The sequence below is a fragment of the Suncus etruscus genome, chromosome 4 (assembly GCF_024139225.1).
Source record: "Suncus etruscus isolate mSunEtr1 chromosome 4, mSunEtr1.pri.cur, whole genome shotgun sequence".
NCBI lineage: Eukaryota > Metazoa > Chordata > Mammalia > Eulipotyphla > Soricidae > Suncus > Suncus etruscus.
The window spans coordinates 1,323,024-1,350,009 of record NC_064851.1 but is presented as its reverse complement, the minus strand read 5'-3'; the positions used below and the strand labels follow the sequence as shown (position 1 = coordinate 1,350,009).

General features: G+C 58.3%; 1 protein-coding gene across 1 annotated transcript in view; it reads left to right on the top strand.

The window, feature by feature from the left end:
- Nucleotides 1-16,341, top strand: part of TBC1D22A (TBC1 domain family member 22A) — a 65,574-nt gene extending 49,233 nt beyond the window's left edge. The window contains 2 exon segments of the mRNA XM_049771762.1: nucleotides 11,608-11,703; nucleotides 16,028-16,341. Of these exon segments, the coding sequence (XP_049627719.1) occupies nucleotides 11,608-11,703; nucleotides 16,028-16,156 (225 nt within the window). The 3' untranslated portion in view covers nucleotides 16,157-16,341.
- The last annotated feature ends 10,645 nt before the right edge of the window (nucleotides 16,342-26,986 follow it).

Genomic DNA, 26,986 nt, shown 5'->3' with positions numbered 1-26,986 from the left:
CTCTGCCCCAGGGGTCCCTAGCAGGGGTTCCCAGGCCCTCTGACATTTAGTTAAAGTTAAAGAGTGAGCTGGGGCCCCCCTGCAGGTGCTTTCTGGCTCAGATCTGTCCCAGTCTTTAACTGCCGGTCCCAGGCGATCCTCCCAGCTTAGTTGTGGGGCCCACAGAGCTCGCCGTGACAAGAGGGTGTCCTGAGCTTATGGGGTTCAGGCCTGGCTCCCCTCAGAGCAGCTCCCCAGGGGCCCAGTGCTGGCCCTGCTGCTGGATCTCCATGTACCTGTTTGTAGCAGAGTTGGCAAGGCTCTGGTGAACCCCGGTGGATGGGGCAGGAGCTCCCCACGCCGGGGCCAGGTACTGGTGCAGAGAAATGGTTCAGGGAGGCCTCACCGTGCGGTGCCGGAGAACAGGTCCACGCTAGAATCTCTGCGGGAATCTGTCGAGGAGAATGGCCGTGCCAGGGAGAGGCTGGCTTGGGTCGCGGGAACAATGCTGGCAGGCTCTTTATTGGACCCATTAATTAATTCTCCCTCAGACACATTCCCTGGGAATGAACTGGAAAAATAATTAAAATGATACATGAGGTAAGGAGTTTAGAAATTCAAAAGGTGAAGGCAAGAATTAGTTTAATACATAATTAGACATATTATTTGTGACTGTACAGTTTTCTCTCACACATGGCTCACTGAGGCCCGCACGTCCTATTTTTAGGCCTGGGTTAGCAAATAAATACTGTTTGGGGCCATTTTTTTCCAATGCACAAAGGCTCATAAATTTTCCTAATGACGTTAAGTGGCTAATTATATTGTACATTGTTAAAATAACTCCGGTTGCAAAATCCAACGATACAAACAAAAGTTGCAAAAACCAAGTTTTTTTTTAAGAGAGTTAATTTGATTAAATCACTGAGTGAGATTTGGGGTGGTTTAGGCCGGAGAGTTTCGGAGAGTTTCTTCGCCGAAGCCTCAAGTTCCCATGGGCATCTGCTGTGGTCGGACTCCTGGCCAAGTGCTCTGCTAGTGGGAGCTGTGGCCGCTGGGCCTTGAGGTCATAGACTCTGCCTTCACCGGCTACAAGCAATGCTGTGAGCTCCCTGCTGGGGTGTAAATTTGGCTGAAGCCGCCCACCCCACATCTCCCCAACTCTTCATATCTCCCTCACAAAACCCCCAAAAAACTGAAAAGCAAAAGGACAAGTGGCCCATAGCACAGCCTTGCATGAGGCCAAACTAGGTTAGATCCGGGTTCGATACCAGGCATCCCATAAGGTCCCTCGAGCCTGCCAGGAGCGATTTCTGAGTGCAGAGCCAGGAGGAACCCCTGAGTGCTGCCGGGCGTGGCCCAAAGTCAAAACCGAAACCAAAACAAAAGACAAGTAAGTGGCTGAGAGGCAACTGTGCAGGCTCTTGAGTGAGCTGGTGGCACGGCCCCAGTCTTTGGGGCACCGGGGAGCACTGGGGCTTATTGGGGAGCACTGGGGGACACTGAGCTCAGAGTCGCCTCCCCTTGACCTCCTCTGTTTTGGTGGTCGCACCCACTTTCTGTCTTTGCTTTTCTGAAAAAACAAAAGTGGGGGGCGAATCACTAATGATGACCCCTCCTCCACCATCCCTCCAGGGACCTTGAACCTTAGGGACAGGGAGCACCTCAGTTCTGGGCAGACTCAGCTGGACCCAATGTGGGGAGTCAAGTGGATGGTCGCTCAGGGCCCACGTCCCCCTGGCCACTTGCTGGACTGGCAGGCTCTGCGGTTCTGTATGGGCCAGAAACTGCCCAGGGAGGCAGGGTGGGGGTCTTGATCAACGCCCAGAGGCGTCTCTCCTGGGAAGTCTCTTTGGTCCCCTCAGCCAAGCAACCCGGATCGAAACACGCGTGGGGCTGTGAGCACTGGACGCTGCTGGGTCCTTGCCACTGAGATGGGCTGGAGCTGCTCAGGGCTTTAAGCTCTCTGCCTGTGGCGGATGGGTGGCAGGGAACGGTGACACACCCTGGCTGCTGTGTGTGTGCTGTGTGTGGCCAATTGAGGACTTCTTGGACTGGTGCCTGAGAGGCATCTGTCCCCCTCCATCCTGCCCTAGATTTAAGGTCGCACGAAGAATGACAGGTCGTGTGTTATCCTGTAAAGGCGATACCTGAGTATCAACCTGAACATGGGGGCCTGGTGGGAGACTTGTGAGCAGAGGACTCCCCACCCTCACCTGCAGGAAGGAGGCACCTGCACGTGACCTGGGAGAGCAGGGTTGGGCCAAGATGGATCCCGTACCCCATGCCGATGTCGGGGACGGACCCTGTGAGTTGCCAGACACAGGTGGTCACAGGGGCAGTGGCAATGCTTCACCCGACAGCCCTGAAGGGTCCAGCCCTGCCTGGGTCTCTGAGGAACCTGCGGACAGTAAGGGGGGATTCTTGGGGTACCCTACAGTCTCCACATAACAGCCCAGGGTTCCCCTTGCCTGCTGATGCCCAGCACGCCTACGTCTGTGTGTGGTCAACTCAAAGGAAGGGGCTGCCTTCTATTTTTAGGGGGGTTTGGGTCACACCCAGAAGCACCCAGGGGTCACCTCTGGCTCTTCACTCAGAAGTTGCTCCTGGCAGACTCAGGGGACCCCATGAGATGCCAGGAATCCTACTGAGGTCCATCGTGTGTTGGCCGCATGAAAGGCAAATGCCCTACTGCTGTGCTATGGCTCTGGCCCATGGGGCTGCCTTCTCGTTCTTTCCCGGGGTGGTAGTGTCACCATGACAGCGTGGGAGGTTCTAGAAGCCTCCGAGGCTCTCCATCCCTGTCCCTACCACCCTGGGTACTTTTCTCCAGAGAGAGAAGGAGGCGCGTGTGGGAAACAGCCGCTCCGTTCCCTGGCTGCACGCTCTCAAGTGAGTGATGTGCTTTTTCTGTGGCGTCCCCAGGCCAGTCTGTCCCAGGCCCTGCCTGTGCCCCTCTCGGCGGGATCCCCGACTGCCCTCTGGGCCCTGCTGGATTATATCAGACACCTGTGCCTGCCTACAGCTAAACTGGGGAGCTGCCACCAGCCCCGTCCTGTCTGTCCTGGGTCAGTCCAGCACCTGCAAAGTTAGCCTGGCTGCAAGGAGCCCCAGAACTGGAATCTGGGGCCTCTGACCCTCTTGCACTTTCTGCGCCTGCCTGAGCTCTACTCAGAACACTGTGAGTGCCGCCGTCTCTCCAGCAAGCACTTGGGCCATGCAAGAGCTGCTACCAGCTCCTTGAGACCTGCAGGGTGAGTTCTGGACCTGTCTCTGCACCTTGGGGTCCTCCCCCATGTTCCCTGCACCGAGAAGCGACGGGTGGGACCAGGTCACTGCAGCTCCCATTGCAGACTCCCCGTCTTCCTCTCAGTGCCAGAGCCCAGGCGCCCAAGGAGAAAACCAGGGCCAGGAAGTCGTTACCTTGGCGGGCAATGCAGGAAGTTGTGGCCTCTGGAGGGACCCAGACCCCGGGCCAGTCACAGCAGGGACTGAATTTTGTCTCCATCATCGGTCGAACGACTCGGAAAGAGTCCCAATTCGTTGGCGTTGTGGATGATTCATCTAGGAAAACATGGGCATGCCTTCTGGCCCCCCAAAACAGATCTGGAATTGGGGCAGGAGCACTTGGAGCACAGGGGAGGATGGAGGCGTCTGAGTTCCCTGAGGCTTGGAAGTCAATCAGCATCTGCTGGGGAGCCCCGTGTCTGAGAGTTGGGAAGCAGTGAGGTGTGGGGAGCTCACACACACGCCAGGAGTTAAGAGTTGGTACCTCCCGCACCCGAAATCAGGACAGAGAGAAGGGGAATCCACAGTGAGCTGAAAGAAGCTGTAAGTGAAAACATCGGACGGAAGGAGGAGCTGGCGGTGCTGAGGATGCAGAAAGCCCAGAGAATGGGGCAAACAGTGTCTATTTCGACTCTAGAGGGAGGGAGGATGGCAGGGACTCTCAGCAGCAGTGATGCAACAGCTGGAACATCAGCCTTCAACCAGGCAGGCGGGGACAGACTGAAGTCCCTCCAAATACGAGCCCCCCATCCCCACTCCTATCAGGACCCCGCTGGCCTGTGGGGAATGGGTAACGTTACGCAGGACAGGCCATGCACTGATCAGTGAGTCCAAGGGTCTGAGAAAATGTGAGGCCAACCCCTTTTGTGTCGAGGCCAGCATGACCTTGGGTGCTTCTGACCCAGCCCTGTCCGCCCCAGGCCTCAGGGGTGGTCCGAGAAACTGTCTCATCTCAGCCTAGGGCCAGAAACTCTTTGGAAGGATTGAGGAACCCAGAGTCAGAAGCAGCTTCCCAAGCGGGTGTGTGTGTGTGTGTGTGTGTGTGTGTGTGTGTGTGTGTCCCAAGCGGGTGTGTGTGTGTGTGTGTGTGTGTGTGTGTGTGTGTGTCCAGGCAGCTGGTGTGTCCCCCCAGACTCAGAACAAGACTGTTTCCTCTCGCCACTTTGACCGTGTTAGATTCATAGGTCTTGCGGGACAGTCGGGCACAGCGGTGACCTGGGAGGGGGGCAGAGGCAGCCGAGATAGGCAGATTTGGCAAATCCCAAAGGCACGCAGCCATTTCTCTCATGGAGACAGCTTAGCCAGTGGCCTAGAGAGACAGGAGCACCCTAGCTGTCCTCTGCCAGGGAAAAGGCTGCACTGGCCATTAGGGACACCAGAAAAGAAAAGAAAACAAACCACCCAAAACCTCACCTTGAGAGGATAAAGACACTAGATGTGGCTCAGAAACCAACTTTGCCCCGGTGGAGAAGCTGAACTCAGACATGCCGCGGTGACGTGGGACTGGCTGAGGCCTTGCCACTGGTGGACACGCAGAGAGTGTCCCTGTCCCTCTCCTGGAGCCAGCCCAGCTAGGCGTCTGTGTCCGCTGCTCCTGGCTTGCTTCGTGGCAGATGGACGGGACGGATGGACGTTGGTCCGCTGCTCCATCCTGGGTACCCACTGGACCTTGCTCACAGTCAGGCGCTGCCCGCCATGACCACTAGGGGGCGGGTGCTGCTGCTTTACTGGGGTGCCGTGACCCCGATTCCAAACGCTTTACCCAGGTGAAGGGGAGGGTCCGTCGCCCTGAGGCCCCCCTCTCCTTCCTGAGCCCCTGCGGCTGGTTCTGGGGGTGCCCGAGCGTCTCCTGTGCATGAGCCGGCTCCATAACCAGACGAGCCGTGCATGACAGAACACTTAAGCATCGGTCACCCGAAGGTCCAGCGCTCCAGAACCGCACTCTAGGGCCTGCACGAGGCCCTGAGTTGGGTCTTGCGCAGGCCCTGGCATGAACTGACCTCCTGGCACAGTTGGAAACCTCTATAGATGCTCCTTTCTTTATTTTCTTTTCTTTTTAGTTTCTGGGTCACACCCGACGATGCGCAGGAGTTACTCCTGGCTCTGTGCTCAGAAATTGCTCCTGGCAGGCTTGAGGGGGAACATATGGGATGCCAGGATTCGAGCCGGGGACTGTTCTGTGTTGGCTCCATGCAAGGCAAATGTCTCACTGCTGTGCTATCTCTCTGGCCCCTGTAAATGCTCTTTTCAAGTGCCCTCCAAGTGGCGGGAAGGAAGGTTGCACATGTCATTTCAGAGCATGGTTGTCACATCCGAGTCTCTGTCTCCACGCGAAAGGGTCAGAGAAACACTGCAGCTGGGGCCTCCCAGCAAGGCAGGAGCGGCGGCCCAGAGCCGCGTTAAGTTAATCAAGACAGCGGTTCTGGGTAGCCAAACAATATTAAATATATATGTCGGACGTCGCGCGATAAGCACGAACAAAGCCCCAGCCCGATGGCGAGATTACGGCTGTAACCGAGAACTTTAATTCTTCCTTATCGGGCCGAGGAGCAGCACGGGGCGGGGGGCGGGGGCCGGTGAGGGGAGTGATTCCGAGTGAATTAATATTTCATCAGGGAGCCGGTGGACTGCGGGTGTTCGGGGAAACACACACTCACACGCACACTCATACATGTGCATGCAGACCGTCACCCTTTGCAGACCAGATGGTGTGTGTAAACATGTATGCGTGTACATATGAGTGTGCTTATGTGTATTTAAAAAGCCAGACTATGACTTTGCCGTGGAGGACCCCCCCAGGGGCCCCTGTACCCCTGTTCCCCAACCCACAGCTGAGTGGGCAGCCGGGCCCTGTGCCTATGTGTTTCCAGGGGCTAGGGGGTGACTGTTCTCCATGGCACCCACCTGGCAGGCCCCGACACTGTTTTTGCATGTCACTCGAGCTCAGGCCAGCACCCGTCGTTGGTCCCTGCACAATTGGGAATGGGACCGTCTGCCTCATGGGTCAGCAGTCCTAGAGGGAATGTTGGGTGTCACCAGCTCCCTCAATTACCGACAGTTCCCCATGGCGTGGAGCTGGCACACATACGGTTGGCCTGAGCACAGTGTACTCATGTTCCTTGCATGTGCCAACCTGCACTTCTCCCAAGCACGTGGGTTTGTCTGTCACAAACACAACAGCTCAGTGAGTGGGCTGGGGGTGTCAGAACTGGGGAGGATCTGGGGAAACCAGGAAGCAGTGGCTTTGGGCGGATTCCCGAGGGCAGGCTCCTAACCCTCCCCATAACCTTGCGTCTTGCACCCAGAAATGCCAACAGAAGCCGGTTTAGGGTCCAGAGTCGGCCAGGTTCTATAGGACTAGAGGAGGAAGTTCTGACTTTTAGGTTGACTTGAGTTGATTTAACTTGAATTAAATTGATTGGCTGTTGTCTAGGGAGTTCCATCATGTCCTGTTACGGCCCGATGTCAAGGGCAGTAGATTGTGGTTTCTAGGGCCTGGGGTCCGTGTCATTATTGTTGGGATGAAACTTGGCCCTTACATGGAAACTTAACTTTGGGTTGACAAAATGGAGTCTCTTCTGCTCCAGGTTTCACAAGCCTGGGAAGGGCAGGAGACAAGGTTCCCTGTGCATATCACTGCTCTGTCAGGTTGGCTAGGTCCCCCCGGATGGATGTGATGACTGCTGGGGTGGGGTGGGTCCCAGACATTCCCTGGGGAGTTGGTGGTGGGTCCCGTTCAGGAGCAGTGATTTGTGGGCGGACTCACCGCACTCCCTGCATTCTGTATAAACACATCTCAGCTCAGCCAGAGAAATCAGCGATTGTGATGGGGAGAGACCAGGCAGACATCCAGCTATTGGATGTGAACTGGGACTCGGCCCGACCCTGTGTTCTGGGCCCCAGGACAGAGCCACTTCCTTACAGGGAAAGGGGCATCCAGGTCTGGAATTGTAGTGGAGAAAGCGGGGTCTCTCGGGGATGGTGGCAGCGCCCCAGAGGGCTGGCCAGGCTGAGGGGTTGAGGGCAGGGCCGAGTCCTGGGTCCACACACTCCCGGGAAAGGTGCTGTTGCGGTGGGGAGAGAGTAAGGTTGTGCCCAGGGTGTGGGGCCTTCCTGGGTGGCACCTCTCAGGGTGCAGCACCCCACGGAGCTGCTCGGCCCATTCTGCTACCTGCCGAGTACTGAGGAGGGCGCGGGAGTGTGGCCTGCCATGGTCACTGAGGCTGATTGAGTCATGGGTGTGACGTCACTTCCTGCTCCCCGGATTGGTCGGGCCACATGTGACACTCTCAATCTTGGATGGGACGTATGATTGGGGGTGGGTCAAGTCCTGCCCAAGGCTGTTACCCCATTGAGCTTCAGGAGCCTGACCTCTGACCCTGACCCACCACAGCAGTGTTACTGTCCTGTGTCTCAGGCCACCTCTTCTGTGCGTCGACTTCTTGAAGTCTCTGGGGGAAAAGGAGGCAACCTGGAGTTGGGGCCCTGGGTTGTGCTGGGCCTGTGCCCCTGCCGTGCCAGGGCTCAGGGTGACGCAGATGGTCCCTTAGGTGGGTGCACCCAGGCAGGTCTACACCCCCCATGACGGCCGGACCCCTCACCGCACTGTCCAGCCGATCCATCCCTGCCGCGTCGGCCTTTGCCCTAACCTCCCTTTTGCCCTTCACCATGCGGGAGGCCTGGGCCGTGGGGATCACGACAGCGGCTCGTCGGCTCCAGGCCAGGTGCTGATTCGGGGGTGTTCGGACAAACCCAGGACTTGTCCTGCCTCTTCCTCTCTCCTGCGGGCCTCTCAGGGGATCGACACATTGGAAGCAGCCGTCCCCTACCCCAGCCTGGAAAGAGTTGGTGTGACCCTTTTCCCCTCTCTGCTCCCCCTCTCTCCTCTCTCCTCTCCCTCTCCCTCTCCCAGCGACTCCCAGGCTTCGCTTTGACGGGCGCTGCCCTTTGCCGTCACCCACCCCCACCCCCCATTTGCCATGCGCCCACACGCGGACAGACACCTGCCAATAAGCATCTGGCGGAAGATAATAGAGATCGGCGTGGAGATAATGGGGGAGCCACTTGGAGGCGGGAGCGGGGCTCATCTGCGCCGGGGTCCTGCCGCCCGATGAAATGTGATTTACAGTTCCATTAGGGCCCGCGCCCCTGACGGGGCCGTCGGTGTGAATCTTAAAAGGCCTGCGCTCTGCATTCCTGGAGGTAATTGTGTCACGCGCTGGCCCAGCAATGAATATTTCAAAGCACATCGGAGCGCAGGGTTCTGCTTGCACAGCTAAAGCCAGGCCCGCACCCCCTACCCCACCAGCCCCCCCACCTCGAGGCCGGAGCCATGCACGTGGCTCCGAGTGGCCTCCGGGCCCGGCTCCATAAACAGGCCCCGCGTTTGTCCGCGGGAAGGTCTCCAAACCCCAGCGGGCCGATGGCTTTTATTTCGGCGCCCGGAATGACGAGGCGAGTTTTAACGACACAATTAAAGGTGAGGAATCATTCCTTTATCACAACTTCTCTGCGATAAAACACGGGGACAGACTGTCCCTTCGCCTCGGCTCCCAGGTGTGTCGCATGCAAGCAATTTGCATCGTGTTAATCCCCGAGCCGTTGGGTTCCAGCTGGAACCATCTCCTGACACAGTCCGGGGCCTGGGGGCCAGAAACGCAGCGTCAGGGGAATGCGCAGGGCTGTTGGGCGCAGAGCTGACCCGTGGCTCTGCGCGTGCACACCCACCCACCCACACACGCACTCCCACAAACACATACGCAGCTTTGATCTGGCTGCTCTCGAGTCACCCATGGGCACCTGAGCCGCATCAGCCTCTGATGCACCAGTCGGGGCTGAGGTTCGAGCCCAGGCCAGCAGGGTCCCGTTGGTGGCTCCTGGCGACCTCAGAGAAACTGGCTGGAGAGGACTGTCCTTTCTGCTGTGTTCCCGTTTCCGGTGACGAGCCGTCTCCTCTCCCCTTCTCTTCTCTCCCCTCCTCTTCTCTCCCCTCCTCTTCTCTCCCCTCCTCTTCTCTCCCCTCTGGTTCCCCTCCCAGCCCCTGCAGTTCCTTGATTTCTGCATTTGCCCCTGACTAACTGCTGAGCTAAGCTGAGACCTCCCTTAGCCGTCTGGGGTGCTACTTCCCTGGGTCGTGGGCCAGCATATGTAGGTGCGAGCAAGGGTCCCTTGAGCTGGTTTGGAAGATTTCAGGAGCACGTAGACCGTGTCCATCAGGAAACCTCCCCCCCCCCCCAAATGTCTTCCTGTCTGTGAAGGTCTCAAAGCAGTGCAATTGGGTATGGAGGCTCCGCGTGGCCTGTTAGCCCCGGACCCCAGCTCTGCCCTCTCCTAGGGTCTGTACCGGCCCATTGGTTGCAGCCCAAACTGCGCACGCTGCCGGGCTGTCTGCATCTCCATCTGCTGTCTAGGCCCTGCCTAGTGACCATCCATCTCCCCCTTCTGCCTGTCCATCTCCTGAGCCCGTCACTTGGCTACCCCAGCACCCTCAGACTTGGCTTTGTCCCCGCGGGAAGCTGGCAGTCCCTTGAAATACTCTGAGTTCATCCACATCACGCCAACTGGCATCTGGCTGATCGAACCCTTTTGCCCTCTCAGTGTGTCTTTCCGGTTCTGCCTGCTAGATCCGTCTGTCCGTCTGTTCGTTCTTGTAAGCTATGTGTGTGCCTCGGTATCTCTGCTGCTTCTCTCACGGCCAGGCTGACCCCGCCTTGCCCCGTCCACCACCTGCTTCCAGCCTGGCACCGCTGGGCCCTCTGCAAACAGCAGAGGAAGGCACCTTGGTTCCAGGGTACCCTGAGTGGAGTCTCCCCCGTTTCTGCACAGCCGGACTCATGGAAGCGATTGTGGGGCTCGGGCAGAAGCAGCTCAGTCCCCCTTTCAGGGCTTCTGAGCAAACCTCGGGATTTCCACGGGAACCCCACAGGTGCCTGGCAGGGGGACACTTCAGGCATGTGTCACTGAGTGTGAGGCTGGCAATGGGGCCGTTGCGTTTAAGGCCACAGGAGGGCACCCAAGGGCACAGTCAGCAGGTCAGCAGGTCGGGGCAGGTTCTTTTCTGGGGTGAGTGCCCGGGAGACGGTTGCAGCAGAAGTGCTGTAGGGAAGGAGGGGAGCCTGGCACTTCCAACCTCACACGACCTGCCGGACCCTTGTGAGACCTTGGGACAGGGCTGGGGCAGGGGGCAGCCCCCGGCACAGAGCCAGCTGTCCCCAAATGCTGCCTCCTGGACCCAGGGTCAGGCTTATGCTTGAGCCAACCAGCCAGCAGGGGGCGTCACACACTCAGTCCTGCTTCTTGGAGGAGGCGGCTGTGGGGGCATCAAGACAGGAAACTGCTTTGTTCTTGCTGGGACACCTCAAGGTTCCTTCGAGAAGGCCCTGAGTCTGGAGGGAAGGAACTCGCCTCTTTTTTTTTTTTTTGTTTTTTTTTTTGTTTTTTTTTTGGGCCACATCTGGCAGCACTCAGGGGTTCCTCCTGACTCTGCACTCAGAAATCGCTCCTGGCAGGCTCAGGGGATCTTATGGGATGCCAGGGATTGAACCCGGGTTGGCCATGTGCAAGGCAAACACCCTCCCCGTTGTGCTATCTATCTTTCTTGCCTAGAACTCTCTTAAATTGGGGCTAACGTCCTGAAAGTAGGGAGTCTCTGAAATGCCACCACCTCTGAAGGTGAATTGATGGAGAAAAAAACCAGGACAAAGTGAGATGGTCCAGAACCCAGCGGGGAACCTGGGACCCTAAGTGTCGGCAAAAAACAGCCTGACAGGGCTGCTGGGGTGCCTGACAGGACTGTTGGTAATTGTGGCCTGTCCTGGCCCAATATGATCACTTTAGATGTCCATGGGTTCCTCGGAGCCAGGCAGGTGGATCCTGGCTCAACACAGCTCCACGCCTCATGCACCCCCAAGGCTGATGGCCCAGGCTGCTGACCCAGAGGCTCGCCCTGTGGGGGCCAGTGGCGCCTCAGAACACACCAGAGCACCCTCGATGCGCCAGAACAGGGACCTATGGTCAGGGGGTGTTTCTGGATGTGGGGACTCCACAGCAGGGACCGTTCAGAATGGTGGGCAGGTCAGACCTCACCCAGACCCAGGTGCCGGTGCTCTGATGTCTCTCTGGAAACCACGCGGCTGGTCGCGGGTGGACGTTGATTCCCAGATCACAATGTGTAGATGCTCTGATCCGTGATCACATGTGCAGGTGGGCACTCCAGCCTGGTGTCCACCACCCACCCTCTGTGCCCGTTCTGTGGGGAGCCGGGTACATGGAAGGCCGAATGGCTCCAGGGTGCGCAGCCTCGCCTCTATGTCTCACCTTGACTCTGTCTCTGTTCTCTTGCAGTCAGAGCCCGAGGGCTTCTCCCACTTCCACCTGTACGTGTGTGCTGCCTTCCTGCTGCGCTGGCGAAGGGAGATCCTTGGGGAGAGAGATTTCCAGGTGAGACCCTCCCCCCCCCCCCACTGTGCCCACCACAGGGCGTCTCCTGCCACTGCCCTCGCATGGCCGCACCTGTCAGCCCTGGCTTTGGGATGTATGTGTGTGTGGCTGCGTATGATTATTTGTGTGTGATGACACGTGGCTGTGTTTGGCTGGGCTGTGTGGTTGCATGGCTGCGTGTGTCTGTGTGGTTGTGTATGTCCATATGTGGCTGTGTGTCTGCATGGCTGCACATGTCTGTGTGGTTGCATGTGTCCTTGTGTGGTTATATGTACCTTATGTAGCGTGTGTCTTGCATGGTTGTGTGTGTCTGCATAGTTGTGTGTATCTCCTTGGCTGTGTGTCTGTGTGTGGCTGCATGACTGCTTGGGTCATGCATGGCTATGTGTGTTCATGTGTAGTTTTGTGTGTCCATGTATGGCTTCGTGTGTTCGTGCAGGCTACATGCATCTTGTGTGGCTCTGTGTATCCCTTCTGTGGTCACGCCTACGGTTCTCCCAGTGGCCCCTGACCCAGAAACTTGGGGGCAGGGATGTGTGTGGCGTAGCATTCCTGGGGGGCTGGACTGATCACGCCACCAAAGCCCTGGGTCTTGTCACTGGACAGTGTGGGGATGTCACAGCCCTGCACTTGTGCTTGGAGCCCTGCTGTCCCCCCTTGCTGTGTCCCCACCTGTGCCCACCCCCCCTACCCGGGGCCCCCTGTAGCCTGGCAACCCCCTTCCCCATAAGGATCCACCTTGCTTATATTGGTTTTCTGGGCGTGCCAGGGGCAGGCTGGGGAGGGGGAGTGGCCTGTGCGACGTCAGCCGTGTAGGAGGGAAGCAGGTGACACGGCCCCAGGACAATACCCACCTGGCCCTAAGATCCCAGAGCAGGTCAGAGGTGGGGCGGGCAGCCTGGAGCTGCGCCATTGTTTGGGGTCTTGCACTCTCGGAGCCGCAGGGAGCCCCCACTGCAGCCAGAGCGGATGGGGTCAGTGAAGGTGGGGGGGCCACCGTGGACCCCCAGAAGTCACAGGAAGGAGGTATGATGTGCAGACCAGAGCTCCACATGCAGGGGGGGGCGGGGTCCCCCGCTATCCCGGGTGCGGCAGGGAAATGGCCCCGAGCGGCCAAAGCTGCTTTGCGGTGCCCCTGCCTGCCCCTGCCGCAGCCCAGCCGGCGGGAAGAGGCCCCCAGCCCCGAGTTCTCCGTTCTCCGTTCTCCGCAGAGCCGTAATTTGCCCCTTGGGAAATAATGTGTTGCTTTAAGTCATTTCCATAGGAACAGAGCGGTTCTTGTGAGGGCGGAATCTTCCAGAAGGGAAAGGCAGCTCCTGTCACGCACGTCCCGGGGGTGGCGTGACTGTGCCCGGAGCTGGGGCGTCTGCCAGGTCGGGTGCTGGATGCTGAGTGCCCTGGGACCTGGCTCGGACCCACTGTGTCTGGTACCGTCAGAGCCTCTTTCCTAAGGGGAGCCCCCCCCCCCCCCCGCATTGCTGGGCCTCCCTGAGACCCCCTAGGGCTGTGCCCTCCGGGAGGGGGCGTCTGTCCCCAGGAGCCCCCCATCCAGCCTCAAGCTCTCCGTACTGGCTGGTAGGTACAGCAGAGTCAGGGGTTGAGGTCTCCACCCCACCGCCCGCTCAGGCACACGGGCAGTACCTGGCCCAGTGGAGCAGCCATGCAAGTGTTCTGGGCGGCTGAGGGTCTCCTGTGCCCTGGGAGGGGGTCGGTGATGGAGAAGGGCTTGGGGAAGGGGCAGCCATCGTGCCAATTGGGGTCTCCTTGAATCCGACTTGGAGACTTGCTCAGAGAGGTCTCGGAGTGGGAGCCCTCACCACATGGGCCCAAGAGGGGATCACTGTAGGGATGTGGGAGAACTGGGGTCCCCAGGGGGTGCTGGACTGCACTTCGAGAGGGATCAGCCCAGCCTGGGTGGAACTCGGCATCCGGCTGTTTCCGTGCCCGAGTCTTCCCAGTGCAGCGAGGACCTCCCCCTTCCGATAGCCACCGGGGGCACCTCCGGCCCCCTCTGACCCGACCAGCCGACCCACGTGTGTGCTGTGGGCGGTCGGCCTCTCTCTAGCCGCTTTGCCCATGCTGGTGTTTGTGTCCCACGAGGCCGTCCTGCCTCCCACCACCGCCCCCACCGGATGGGCCTGCTGGAACTCTCCCAGTGCAGGCCGTGGTCCTGTCTAGTCCCCCCATGCAGGGACGGACCCCACCCCCGGAGGGGGGAAACTGAGGTCCAGAAGGGGTGTCTGGGACAGGCCAGGAGAAGCAGGAGTAGCCGAGGTATTTCTGGGCTCCAGGGCTAGAGCCAGTGACCCTGGACCAGACAGCTTGCCTGGGGTGTTGGGGGAGGCCCTCAGCCCCCCTCGGGCCCCAGAGGTGGGTCCCCAGCTCAGCATCTGTACTGAAGGCCCACCTGGCCGTGCCCTTGGCCTTGGGGGGAAGGTCTAAACAGCCTCCAGCCCCGCCAGGCCCTCCTGGCCTTCACACACACACACACACACACACACACACACACACACACACACACACGCACGCACGCACGCTCATGCATACACACACACTCACACACACACACTTGCGCCTCACACACACATACACACATGCACGCATGCACACACACACTCACACACCTGCACCACATACACACACACACACACACACATCTCTCTGCACCTCCTGGCCAGGAATGGAATGAGGTTCCAAGATTGAGCCGAGAAGTCGAGTTGCGGGGCGGGCGCCGCTCACCTCACCTTGCGCGTGGCGAGGTCAGGATAATATGAAGCCGAGTGGATTAAAAATAAAACCCAAGGTATTTATTTACGACCCGCTCGGAATTGGATTGGCACCACGCTCGGCCCTAATGGAGAACGACAGCCCGTCTCTGCTCATCGGTCCCCGGGGACGCGCTGCCACCGACGTCCGAGCCGCCAATTCAATTTCTAGGCCCCGAAAGTAGCCGAAAGAAAGGAATGCGGAAGGAAGGAAGGAAGGAAGGAGGAAGGAAGGAAGGAAGGAAGGAAGGAAGGAAGGAAGGAAGGAGGGAAGGAGGGAGGGAGGGAGGGAGGGAGGGAGGGAGGGAGGGAGGGAGGGAGGGAGAGAAGGAAGGAAGGAAGGAAGGAAGGAAGGAAGGAAGGAAGGAAGGAAGGAAGGAAGGAAGGAAATGGGCTGGGGGTGGGGATGAGAGCTGGGGGAGCACACTGGGGGGCCCAGCTTGGCAGGGGTGTGCGCGAAGACCCAAGGATGCACAGGCAGGTCCCTCTCTCCTCGCAAGGAGGTAGGGACACCCCCCCACCTGCCCTCCACCCCCCAGGGCTGGGCTCATCGGCTATCTCAGTTCCCAGGTCCTGCCCGAGCACTATTTCCCCAGGAATGGGTCAGTTCAGGGTGTCTGAGGCCAGGGGGAGTTGCTTCCTGTCCCATCTTCTCCCTGTCCTCTCCCCCCCATTTCTGTCCCCACCCCAGGCCTTCTGCCTCCTATCTGTGCCTGTGTCCCCGAAACCCCCACACCACAGCCCGGCCTGGTCCTCTGGAGGCCACTGAGTGACTCCCCCAGCTCCTGTGCTTAGGGGAGGCAGTTCCAGCCCAGGGATGAATCCCTTAGGGCAGGTCTCCGGGCCCCTATGAGGGAGGGGCTGGTGCTGGGGGCCACAGGGCACCCCTGAGGAGGCTCTGTGGCAAGGAGGGGGCTCTGGTGGAAGGGAGGGTGGAGAGTGGGGGAGATTTGGGGAGCCTTCGGAACCGGGGTGGAATTGGGGATGGTCTGTAGGGACTCAGGTGGAGTTGGGGGGGTGATTTGTGGGAAGCTAGGTGGAGTTGGGGCACCCCAGGAACCTGAGTGAATACGGGGGTGATCCGTGAGGACCCAGCTGGAGTCGGGACACTCTAGGAACCTGAGTGGATTTGGGGGTGACGGGGGAGACCTGGGTGGAGTTGGTGTGATCCGTGCAGATCTAGTTGGAATTAGGGGACCCCAGAAGCTGAATTTAATTTGGGGGTGACTTGTGGGAACCCAGATGGAGTTGGGGATCATTTTTGGGGACCTGAGTGGAGTTGGGGGTGGCCCATGGGGACCTGAGTAGAATTGGGGCACTCCAGAAACCTGAGTGGATTTGGGGGTGATCCGTGGGGTCCCAGGTGGAGTTGGAGGTCATTTGTGGGGACCTGAATGGAGATAACCTGAGTGGATTTGGGGGTGATTCATGGGGACCTGGGTAGAGTTGGGCTGATCCATGCATATCTGGGTAGAGTGGGGGAATTCCAGAAAACTGGGTTTAATTTGGGGGTGATCTGCGGGACGCTGCCTCACCCTGCTCCCCCTGCTCTCCCGTAGGAGCTGCTCCTGTTCCTGCAGAACCTGCCCACGGCGCAGTGGGGCGACGCGGACGTGAGCCTGCTACTGGCCGATGCCTACCGCCTGCAGTTCGCCTTCGCTGACGCCCCCAACCACTACAAGCGCTGAGGCCGCCCACCAAAGAGCCTCGCACCAAAGAGCAACTGGGGGGCCTTGAGTCCTCCCCAGGGCCTTGCCAAACTCCTGGCCTGGCCGAGAGACAGCGCCGGGACCCGGGGTGCCAGAACCCCAACTCGGCCGCTCCCTGACTCCCAGGGGCCGCCCCGTTCCAGAGAATAAAACCGAGAAACTGAGCCCGCCTGCATCTTCTGGGGAGCCCACCCCCACCCCGGCGGAGCCCACAGTGAGGCCAGAGCGGGGCAAGGAGGGGCCCGGAACGTCTGGTCCCGTTCCTGCAGCCCCGAAGAACCCCAGGGCATAACCCTAGTGGTCCATGGCAGCTTAGGCCCCCCCAACACCCCCGACACCCTACTCTCCCTGCCGCAGCATGGATGGCCAGGCCAGGTGCCTTCGACCCCAGGGCCCCACACTCCGACGTCACTCGCTCCCCTGAACCCTGGAGGCTGCCCGGTGCCCATTGTCAAGATGTGGATGTCATGGGCCCTGAAGGCAGCAGCCAGTGCAGGGCCTGGGCCGCCCCACACTGGTGGGTGGGACCCCCACAGCAGAGCCCCGGAACCTCAGGGAGAGGAAGGGGTCCCGGGCCCCATGAGACTGAGCAGGACCACTGCCTAGCCCCTCAGTTCCAGGCAGAATGGGCAAGCGGAGTTCTGGCTCTGGAGTGGACTCATGCCTGGTGCTGCACGCACATGCCTGTACAGGTGCCTGTATACATGTATGTACGCACACATCCATGCTCAGCACATTCATTCATGCACACAGGCATGTTCGTACACGGACATGTGTTTCCACACATCCACACCCCATGTCCACACTCACACATGCCCACACCTGCACTCAGGTACACACACACACACTTGAACACGTGTACGAGGACACATACACACATGAATGTGCCCCCATGTGATTACACATGCCTACACTCAATGTGCTCAAGTACACGCACATTTTCACATAGGCACATGCCCCATCCGCATACACGTCACATGCACATGTCTGCACACACATCCATGCATACACAGCAGCAGCCATGACACCCCCACCCCAACTGGGGGTCCGATACCTGTAGAAGTTCCTGCCACACTTTCCTAGGTGGGGAGCCCAGTGTCCTGAACCCGCCTGATGGTGTCCAGGGAGGCTTCCTTGCCCCACCCACCTCAAGTCTGGGCTTTGCCTCAGGCCTCCTGCCAGGCCCGCAGGTGACGGAAGCCATGGGCACTGGTGGGGGGCAGCATCTTCCCATTCACCCACCCACTCTCCTGTCCCCCCTTGCCAGCCAAGCAAGCCCCAGGGACACCCCGCCCGCCACTGTCCGAGCTCAGGGACCACCAGCTTTCAGCCAAAGGGTAGGGTGGATGGGGTGGGAGTCCAGACTTCCCCCGATCCAGGGAGGTTCCCATCTCGCCGCAGTATCTCCCCACCCCTCCCTGCCGCTGTGGGAGCTCCCCGAGGCTTTTGCTGGTCTCAGCACTTTCTCGTCATTAAAATTCCTCCAAAACTCTGCTTGAAATTCCCGTGTCCTCGGACCCTGCTGTGACCAACCAGCGCTGCCCGAGACCCTTCCGGGGCTTGGGGTGCAGGTGGGCCCTGAGAGCCCTGACTCAGTGGAGACCACAAGACCCCTTAGTTCCCCCTCCTCATGCTTCCATTCACACTGGGTCGCCGAGAACGTGAAGGAGGAGAGCACTGACAGGAGGGGAGAGGCGGGGCACAGGGCTCCCCGTGAAGGTGTTGGGGTGCATGTCTCTATGAGGCTCAGCTGTGGGGAGCAGGGAGAGGCCAGCAGGCAGGCGAACCCCCAGACCCCACAGTACAGAGCTCGGGAGGCCCCCGGCCCAGGACTGAACTGACGATGCAGTTTTCTTTCCAGAGGATCCAGAACTTCTCCCAATGCTCTCCCCAGTTTTCACTTGCAGCTGGGGAGGGAGAAGTTGGGGGGGCTCCCTGGCTCCTCAATGCTGCACACAGGAAATACAGATCCAAGCCAGAGTCCACATGCTGGGACCCCGCACGCTTGGCCCAGGGAAGGCAAAACCCCCCTGCAGAGCTCAGAACGAAAAACAGCCACTGAGACAGTGGTGGGGCTGGTGGTGGATCTTGGCCTCAAAAACAGACTAGGGCCCCCGAGACCGGAGCTCCATGTGAAACTTGAGTGGGGAGAATGAGCACAACTCCACAGGACTGGGGCACCCCACCAGCGCTCAAATAAGAAACATGCAGGAGCTCTAGAGACATGCCACAGCCGGGGCTCAATTCTACACGTTCTGAGCACGAGCCCCAGGGTAGATGCTGGGAACACCCCCGTTGTGCACACGTGAGCTAAATCAGAGGTCCCTGGAGTTCCCAGCCAGCCCCCAGTGACGCAGAAATGTCTTTGTCGAAGGGCTGCGGGGGACAGGACTGACCAGACCCCATTTCCTGACACATAGTGGACTCCAGCTGTTTTGAGGCCCATTTTGGGGGAGGGGGATCACACCCGGTGGCGCTCAGGGATTATTCCTGGCTCTGTGCTCAGAAGTCACTCCCAGCAGGCTCGGGACCATATGGGATGGCAGGATTTGAACCGGAGTCTGACTTGTGTTGGCCTCGTGCAAGGCAAACGCCCTATCACTGTGCTATCTTTCTGGCCATCACTTGGCATCCGGGCTGGCCGCTGAACAGGACAGGCAGGATAGTGGGTGCAGACGGCCAGAAGGTGGGGGGTGTGCCCAGCTCGGCACCCCGAGTATGTGGACATTGTATGTCCTCCCTGCCCTGAGGTTGTCCTCGGGGCACATCCCCCACCGGGCTCCCAGCTCACCCCGGACCTCAGTCTGGCCAGAGCGCCTCTCAGAACCCACGTGTCAGTCAACTTGGCCCTTCGTGACCCAGGCCCCACGCGCGCTCTTAGATCTTCCATCTGGGCTGGTGTGGAGCTTCCCCGAGGCTGGATCGAGGGATTGAGGGACAGACTGAGCCAGACACTGGGGCTCCGGGTCCTGATAAGCCGCCCCAATGTGGAGACCCCTTACACCAGGGGTCCCAGACTCAATTTATCTGGGGGCCGCAGGAGGCAAAGTCGGGGTGAGACGGCCACATAAGGGATTTCGCTTACCGAATATTTGCAATAAAGAATCGCATTAGTAAGAAAAAAAATCGCAAAAACTCGCATTAAATATTTGCATACCCCGAATGGAACTGCTCCGGGTATGCAAATGTTTAATGCGATTTTTCTTTCTATTGCGATTTTTATTGCGATTATTTGGTAAGCGAATAATCACGAATACTGCGATATTTGAACGCCGGCCTCGGGGCCACAAAATGTACAGAGGGCCCGCATATGGCCCCATAGGCCTCGAGTTTGAGACCCTTGCCTTACACCCAGCTTGGCTTGGTTGAATGAGAGGCTCCGGGAGGGGTCCCCAGCCTCGATACCTTAAGTCTCTTCAGAGGATTAGGGGAAGGAATATTGTCACGTGGAGAGCCGAGAGAGTGGACGGGCAGGATGTGGTGTTGGAGGATCCCTGTGGGTCTTAGGGGTGCAAGGGAGCCCTGTTCCCCCACATACACCCCCTCACAGGGCCTCTGTCTTCCCTGGACCCCACCTATTGCCAACTCGCTCAGGCAGGGGCAGGACACAGAGAGTCCTGGGGTCCAGGTGACAGCAGTGGGTGGCCCTGTGGACATGTCCTAGGGCCGGCCCGGCTGTCAGACAAGCACTCAGGAAATGCTGCCGGCCTCCTCCCTCTGGCTGAGCCTTGTGATTCTTTCCCATTTCCATGGAGACCGAGATGCCTCTCCCATGCTCCCAGTTCTCGGTTATGAACCCCAGCCAATCTTGAGAGCCGCAGTGGAGGGCGGCTGGGACCACGCCAGGGCTGAAGGTTGAGTGGTCAGCTTCAGGGGGCCCAGACCAGCCCCAACCTCAGGTCAGAACAGTTCCAGTGACCCCAGACTGACTGGCACAACTAAATCAGCAGCATGGCTTGGAAACTGGTGCTGTGGTGCCGTGGGGAACAGTCTGGGGGGACCCCCACCCAACGGGAGCACGCGGCTGCACCAATCCCTGCTAAGCGTGGACTCATAGAAGCTTCTAGATGGTCCCTGGACTCACCTCAGCCTTCTGCCCCTCTTCAGAAAAATAAAAAATCTGCCTCTCACACCCTGAACTCTACCTCCTCCAGCAAAGTACTACTCCCAGTTATTTCCCTCTCTGGATTTGTTCTGCACCCGGCTGGCACCTTCTTTGGGGGAACCTCATTTAAAGTCCACACAGCGGGGACAAGGCCCTGCCCGGCTGATTTGCCTGTGACCCGAGAGCTTCCCCAAACCCCAACATCACGAGTCTCCCTGTTCTGATGGGGAGGGAGGGAGCGAGGAAGAGTCCCCCAGACAGTGTCCAGACCCTGAGACTGTCAGAAAACAGCCGGGGCCTGACTCATGGTCTACAGAGCAGGTGGCCCCAATGTGGGGTGGAGTGACATATAAAACACCCTGTGGCCGGGGAGGGACCCTGAGGTAGCTCGACCCGGCCAGCCAAGCTCCTTCTCCGGGATCCACAAGGAAACACCCCTTAAAGGCCCTTTTCCCAGCCTCTTCCCATCCTGCTGTTTGTGTGAGGTGACCCCCTGTTCCCTCCAGGGTGGGGTGGGGGGCTCTGAGATGTGAGAACGGGTGAGTCTGGGGACATCTGGGCACGGATCCCACCCACTTGAGGCCTCTTCCTGGGGCTGCTTCCCTGGGGTCTTTTGCGGGTCCTAGGATCTCTCCTGGTCCCGCCATGGTCCCCCTGCCCAGGGCTCTGCCCCTGAGCACAGAGAGCAGCATGTCACTGCTCCCAGGGTCGCAGGGCAGAGGGAGCCCCGAGGACAGAGGACGGAGCCACCGCCCGCTGCCCACCAGGTCCTGCCCGTCTTGGCCTCCCTCTCACCGGGCACCAGCTCGGGCACACAAACTCCTCCGTCTGCAGGTGCTCAAGAATCTTCTGTTTCTCCCCTCCCCCCTCAACAGCCCATCCATCACCGCCTGAATGGGACAAGATGAGGTGCCTTTTATGGCCGCAGCGCTCCGAATCTGAGTTCCAGAACATTCTTCCCCATTATGCCAATTACTGGAGGGACGTATCGGCCCCAGTCTATTTGGGGATTATTTCCTAACAGCCGTCTCAACACTCATTTCTCAGTAATTATTTGGACATAACTGTAAATTTTAATCAGCTCTCTGCCCGCTGTCAGTCCCCGGGCCCTGCCAGCCTTTCCTCGTTCCTGAGCTTCACCCGCCCGCTGGAGTCGGGGAAGGACAGCTCGGAACGGATGGATGGACGGACGGACGCCATGCACTGGGCCATGCTGCCCCTAGGGCTGCAGGAATGAGTCGGTCCCCTGGGGGTGCGTCTCTTGTCCATCCTGAGCCACTGACGGGGCCTAGTTCTGGAACTTTCCCAGCCGGACTCACGTATTTCTGCACACATGGGTCTGGGGCCATGAGGTGTTCCTTGCTCCTCCCCAGTGCCCCACTGCCCTGACATCTGGTGCTGCAATCTCCTGAACGGTTTCAGGCCCTGCCCTGGCCCTCTGCCCCCACAGAAGCCCTTCCTGGAGCCCCTGGGAGCCACTGGCCTGTTTGCGTCAAAAGACCACATGATCACATACATGGCACATGTAGGGTGCAGACACAACTGCACACTACGGACACAGAATCACACAGACACACAACCACGCATGTCACACAGCTGCCCACGTTGCACATGTTTGCGAGCACTTCACACCAACCCGGTCGCTCAGCACTCGGGCCTGACACCTCGGGTGAGACGTGACGGTGCTGCCCGTGGGCGACTCGGTGCTGAAACCCTCGTGTGAAGCCCTCACGGCTGTCCTGTCCTGGTGGCAGGCCAAGGCGGGGTGCCCTCAACCCTTGCCCCACTTGACTCCGTGGGGGTGTATGTGATTCAGTAGAGGGCCGTGGTGTGTGTGTGTGTGTGTGTGTGGTGTGTGTGTGTGCTTGCGTGCTCACGTGTATGCGTGTGTTCAGTTTGTAGGGGTGGGATCTCCTGGGTGGCTTCCTGCCTGAGTCTGATCTCCTGCCGTCCTCTGAGGAAGGGGGTGATGCCTGGGGTGGTGGCCCAAAGCCTTTCGCAGGCAGCTCCTATCTCTGTGTCTGGCCCAGGACAGCAGTTTCTGGCCTTAGTCTCTTAACACACACATGCATTATCACACGCATACTCTCACATATGGACCCACATTGAAATGCACACACTCAGACACGCTGATGTCTAGACACTGACTGATGCACACATGGCAACATCACTCAAATTCACACTCAGACACACTCATTCACACGTGCTGCACTCAGACACACATATAGACACTAAATACACGTCACCTTCATCTTCCCACTTGGAGTGACAAGAACAGGCATGTCTGCCTGAGCCCTGTTTGGCTCCTTTCTTGGTGCTTTGGGCTCTGGGTTGGGGGTTCCCATTCTCATGTGTCCCTGCTCAGACCCCCAGGGGACCCCAGCAGTGCGGGATTCAGCCCCCAGAGATGTGCTTGAGTCCCCACCCGGTGCTGGCCTTCCCCTGCAGGGTCTGTGGTTGTCCTAGCTCGTGCAGGGAAACGGCTGTGTCTGTTGGCCATGTTGTGTGCTGGGTCCCCTGGCCGCACCCGACCTCATCTGTCTCCCTGGCGCCATGAGTGAGGGGGATACTGGCCATTGGGGGGAGGGTCCCCTGGCCAGGCCGTGAGTCTTGGGGTCAGGTGGGCACCAGGCAGCCCAGGGTCCCCCGTACCACCGCACTGCCAATCTTGGCTTTTCCCAGTGCAAGTGGTCTGGGGCAGCCCCACATCAAGGTGCCAGAGCACTGAGGTTAGGGTTAGGGGTCGGGGCTGAGCTGAGGGGGCACGGCACAGCACTGGGCAGATGGGGACAGCCCCAGCGCTTAGGCTGGTGAGGCCCATCACACCGGTGGACCATGCCCTCACGAGACTGCAGTGGGCACTTGGAAGCTGACACGTGGCAATGAGCAGGAGAGACTCGGGCAGGGGCTGAGGGTTCTGGGGCCCCCAGCTCAGAGACCGCAAGAGCTACAGCCTAGGGGGTCATAGCTGCAGCGGCGGTAGTAATGCTGGTTGATGGTGGTTGATGGCGGTGGAGAACGGGGCCCGATGACCAAGCGAGTTCTCCTGATCACCTCACACGGCGCCTACCGTTTTTCCCTGCTCGCCCTTCTGAACATCAAGTGTTATTTTAACTCTCAAGTTCCCACCCACACCCTTCAGGAGAAATTTCCCACTTTTGCACCTTGAAACTGGGGCTCAAAGGAGGCTGAGTTGAACTCTGGGTCTGATCTCCAGCACATAGAGATTCTCCAGCAACAGAGGGACGAGGATTGGGAACACTGTGAGGGACAGTTCCTGAGTGTCGAGTGGCAGCCCTTGGGGACCCTGACACTTCTGGGAGTGACCCCTGAGCACTGATCTGGGAGCATCCTTTGAGCACCGCCAGGGGGTCACTGCAAAACAAACAACACAACAACAACAACAACCAGGACTTGAGTTTCTGGGGCGGCTCCAGGGGCCGGCATCTGGGACAGATGAGGAAACTGAGATCACAACATCCCCCAGCCTCCTTCCCAGGACTATAGCTGGGACAGCCCCACCCCAGGTCATTGTGGGGTGGGGGGCTTCTGGGGGAACATTCTGTGGCTCACGGGAGCCATAGAGGGTCTGCTCAACTGAGAGAACAACGAGTCCCCTGCTGTGCCCTGGGTCTTGGTTGGGAGCCCCCCGAGTGTCGGCTGTAGGAGTCTCAGCCCCCAGACCCTGTCCCTAGCGCCTCCCTACATACCCTCTTCACCCAGCTCCTCACTCCCTTCAGCAGCTGGGCTGTCTTTTCTGGGCGATTTCCTGGATTTCTGCCGCATTTTCCAGGGGCCCTAAGTCTGTCTCCTCCCATTTCACGGCAGCCTCTTTCCCCAGGAACCGTCAACCAGGCCCTGTCCTACCCCCATCCACCATGTGCCCTCGTGCTGCCCGGCCCCTTCTCTTTGGAGCAACCATGAATTTTGGGCCCTTTTCAATCAAGTAAACGCTGAGTCTCAAACGGGCGCCCCAAAGACGTGGACATGGGGTCCCCCTCTGGCTTCGGGAAGGTGACGATGTCTTCCCAGAACTGAATCATGGGCTCCATCTGGCTGGGTGTGCGTGTGGGTCCTGGGACTGACAGTGGGACTTGACTTGGAACAGCTTTACCCGTGCTCAGGAGCTGCCTTGGGTCAGTGCTGGGGCCCAGGTGGTGCTGGGAAGGAGCTGGAGTCCCCGTGAGCCTGGGGGGCTCAGTATTGTGGACCCCAATGTTCAGGGACTGGGAGATGCCCTGAGCACGGACTGGTGTGGCCCCACCGGCCCTGAGCTGGAGTCTCTCTGGGGTCTTGCCAGGGGTCTGTGGGTCCCAGAAAGTGAGGGGCTCCTGCCCCAGGCCAAAGCCCTGATTCGTGGGGCTTAGGGGAACAAGTGGGGATCCCTAGGGTGTCCCAGAGCTGCTGAGGGTCCTCAAAGCTGCACACATGATGCTCAGAGGACTGGCACTTTTACAGTGCTTCCCATTCTCGTCCCTCTGGGACTTCTGCAGCTCTCGTGTTCTCACTGGGTGATAATGGAGTGTGTGAGAGGGATTTGTGTGTGTGTCTGTGTGTTTGTGTGTTTGTGTGTCTCGTGTTTGTGTGTCCTGTGTTTGTGTGTAGCCTGCCAACCTGCACCTCCTAACCATGACTAGGGTTTCGGGCACCCCGTGTCTTCAGCGCTCAACTCCACTTCCACAGCTGTAGCAGCTCACTCCGTGTGTTCCAGTGATCAGGGCCACGCGTGTCTGTGGCATGTCCCTAGCTCCACCTAGCTCCACACCGTCACCGTTCCCAGAGGATACTCCTTCACTGCCACTGTGTCATACCTGTTCCCCCCCCCTGGCTGTGAAGATCAAGTTAAACGTGTAAACGTTTCTCTCCCGTGGTTCTGTCTCCGTGTCTCTGAAAGTATCATCCTAACATCATCCCTTCCCTCCGGTGGGAAAGAACGTTTCCTTCCAGAAGACTCTATTGATTCCGCCTTTCTGGTCTCAGCCAATAATGCACCTTGAAGAGATATTTCTGGAGCGAGTCAGAAGAAACGTTTGTCTTGTCCTGGCCAAGATTTGTGAGTTATTTCACCATCTCTCCTTAGAAGGTTCTAGCCTTCCTTTTCCTTCTTTCCTTCCTTCCTTCCTTCCTTCTTTCCTTCTTCCTTCCTTCCTTCCTTCCTTCTTCCTTCCTTCCTTCCTTCCCTTCCTTCCTTCTCCTTCCTTCCTTCCTTCCTTCCTTCCTTCCTTCCTTCCTTCCTTCCTTCCTTCCTTCCTTCCTTCCTTTCTCCTTCCTTCCCTCCTTCCTTCCTTCCTTTCCTTCCTTCCTTTCCTTCCTTTCCTTCCCTTCCTTCCTTCCCTTCCTTCCTTCCATTCCTCCTTCCTTCCTTCCTTCCTTCCTTCCTTCCTTCCATCCTTCCTTCTTTCCTTCCTTCCTTCCTTTCCTTCCTTCCTTTCCTTCCTCCTTCCTTTCCTTCCTTCTTCCTTTCCTTCCTTCCTTCCTTCCTTCCTTCTTCCTTCCTTCCTTCCTTCCTTCCCTTCCTTCCTTCCTTCCTTCCTTCCTTCCTTCCTTCCTTCCTTCCTTCCTTCTTCCTTCCTTTCCTTCCTTCCTTCCTTCCTTCCTTCCTATCCTTTCCTTCCTTCCTTCCTTCCTTCCTTCCTTTCCCTTCCTTCCTTCTTCCTTCCTTCCTTCCTTCCTTCCTTCCTTCCTTCCTTCCTTCCTTCCTTCCTTCCTTCCTTCCTCCTTCCTTCCTTCCTTCCTTCCTTCCTTCCTTCCTTTCCTTTCCTTCCTTCCTTCCTTTCCTTCCTTCCTCCTCCTTCCTTCCTTCCTTCCTTCCTGTCCTTCCTTCCTTCCTTCCTTCCTTTCCTTCCTTCCTTCCTTACCTTCCTTCCTTCCTTCCTTCCCTTCCTTTCCTCCTTCCTTCCTTCCTTTCCTTCCTTCCTTTCCTTCCTTCTTTCCTTGCTCATTCCTTCCTTCCTTCCTTCCTTCCTTCCTTCCTTCCTTTCCTTCCTTCCTTCCTCCTTCCTTCCTTCCTTCCGTCCTGTCTTCCTTCCTTCCTTCCTTCCTTCCTTCGCTTCCTTCCTTCCTTCCTTCCTTCTTCCTTCCTTCCTCCTTCCTTCCCTTTCCTTCCTTCCTTCCTTTCCTTCCTTCCTTCCTTTCCTTTCCTTCCTTCCTTCCTTTCCTTTCCTTCCTTCCCTTCCTTCCTTCCTTTCCTTCCATCCTTTCTTTCCTTCCTTCCTTTCCTTCCTTCCTTCCTTCCCTTCCTTCCTTCCTTCCTTCCTTCCTTCCTTCCTTTCCTTCCTTCCTATCTTCCTTTCTTTCTTCTTCCTTCCCTCCTTTCGTTCCTTTCCTTCCTTCCTTCCTTTCCTTCCTTCCTTCCTTCCTTCCTTCCTTCCTTCCTTCCTTTCCTTCCTTCCTTCCTTCCTCCTTCCCCCCTTTCCTTCCTTCCTTCCTTCCTTTCCTTCCTTCCTTCCTTCCTTCCTTCCTTCCTTCCTTCCTTCCTTCCTTCCTTCCTTTCCTTCCTTCCTTCCTTCCTTTCCTTCCTTCCTTCCTTCCTTTCCTTCCTTCCTTCCTTCCTTCCTTCCTTCCTTCCTTCCTTCCTTCCTTCCTTCCTTCCTTCCTTCCTTCCTTCCTTCCTTCCTCCTTCCTTCCTTTCCTTCCTTCCTTTCCTTTCCTTCCTTCCTTCCTTTCCTTTCCTTCCTTCCTTTCCTTCCTTCCTTCCTTCCTTT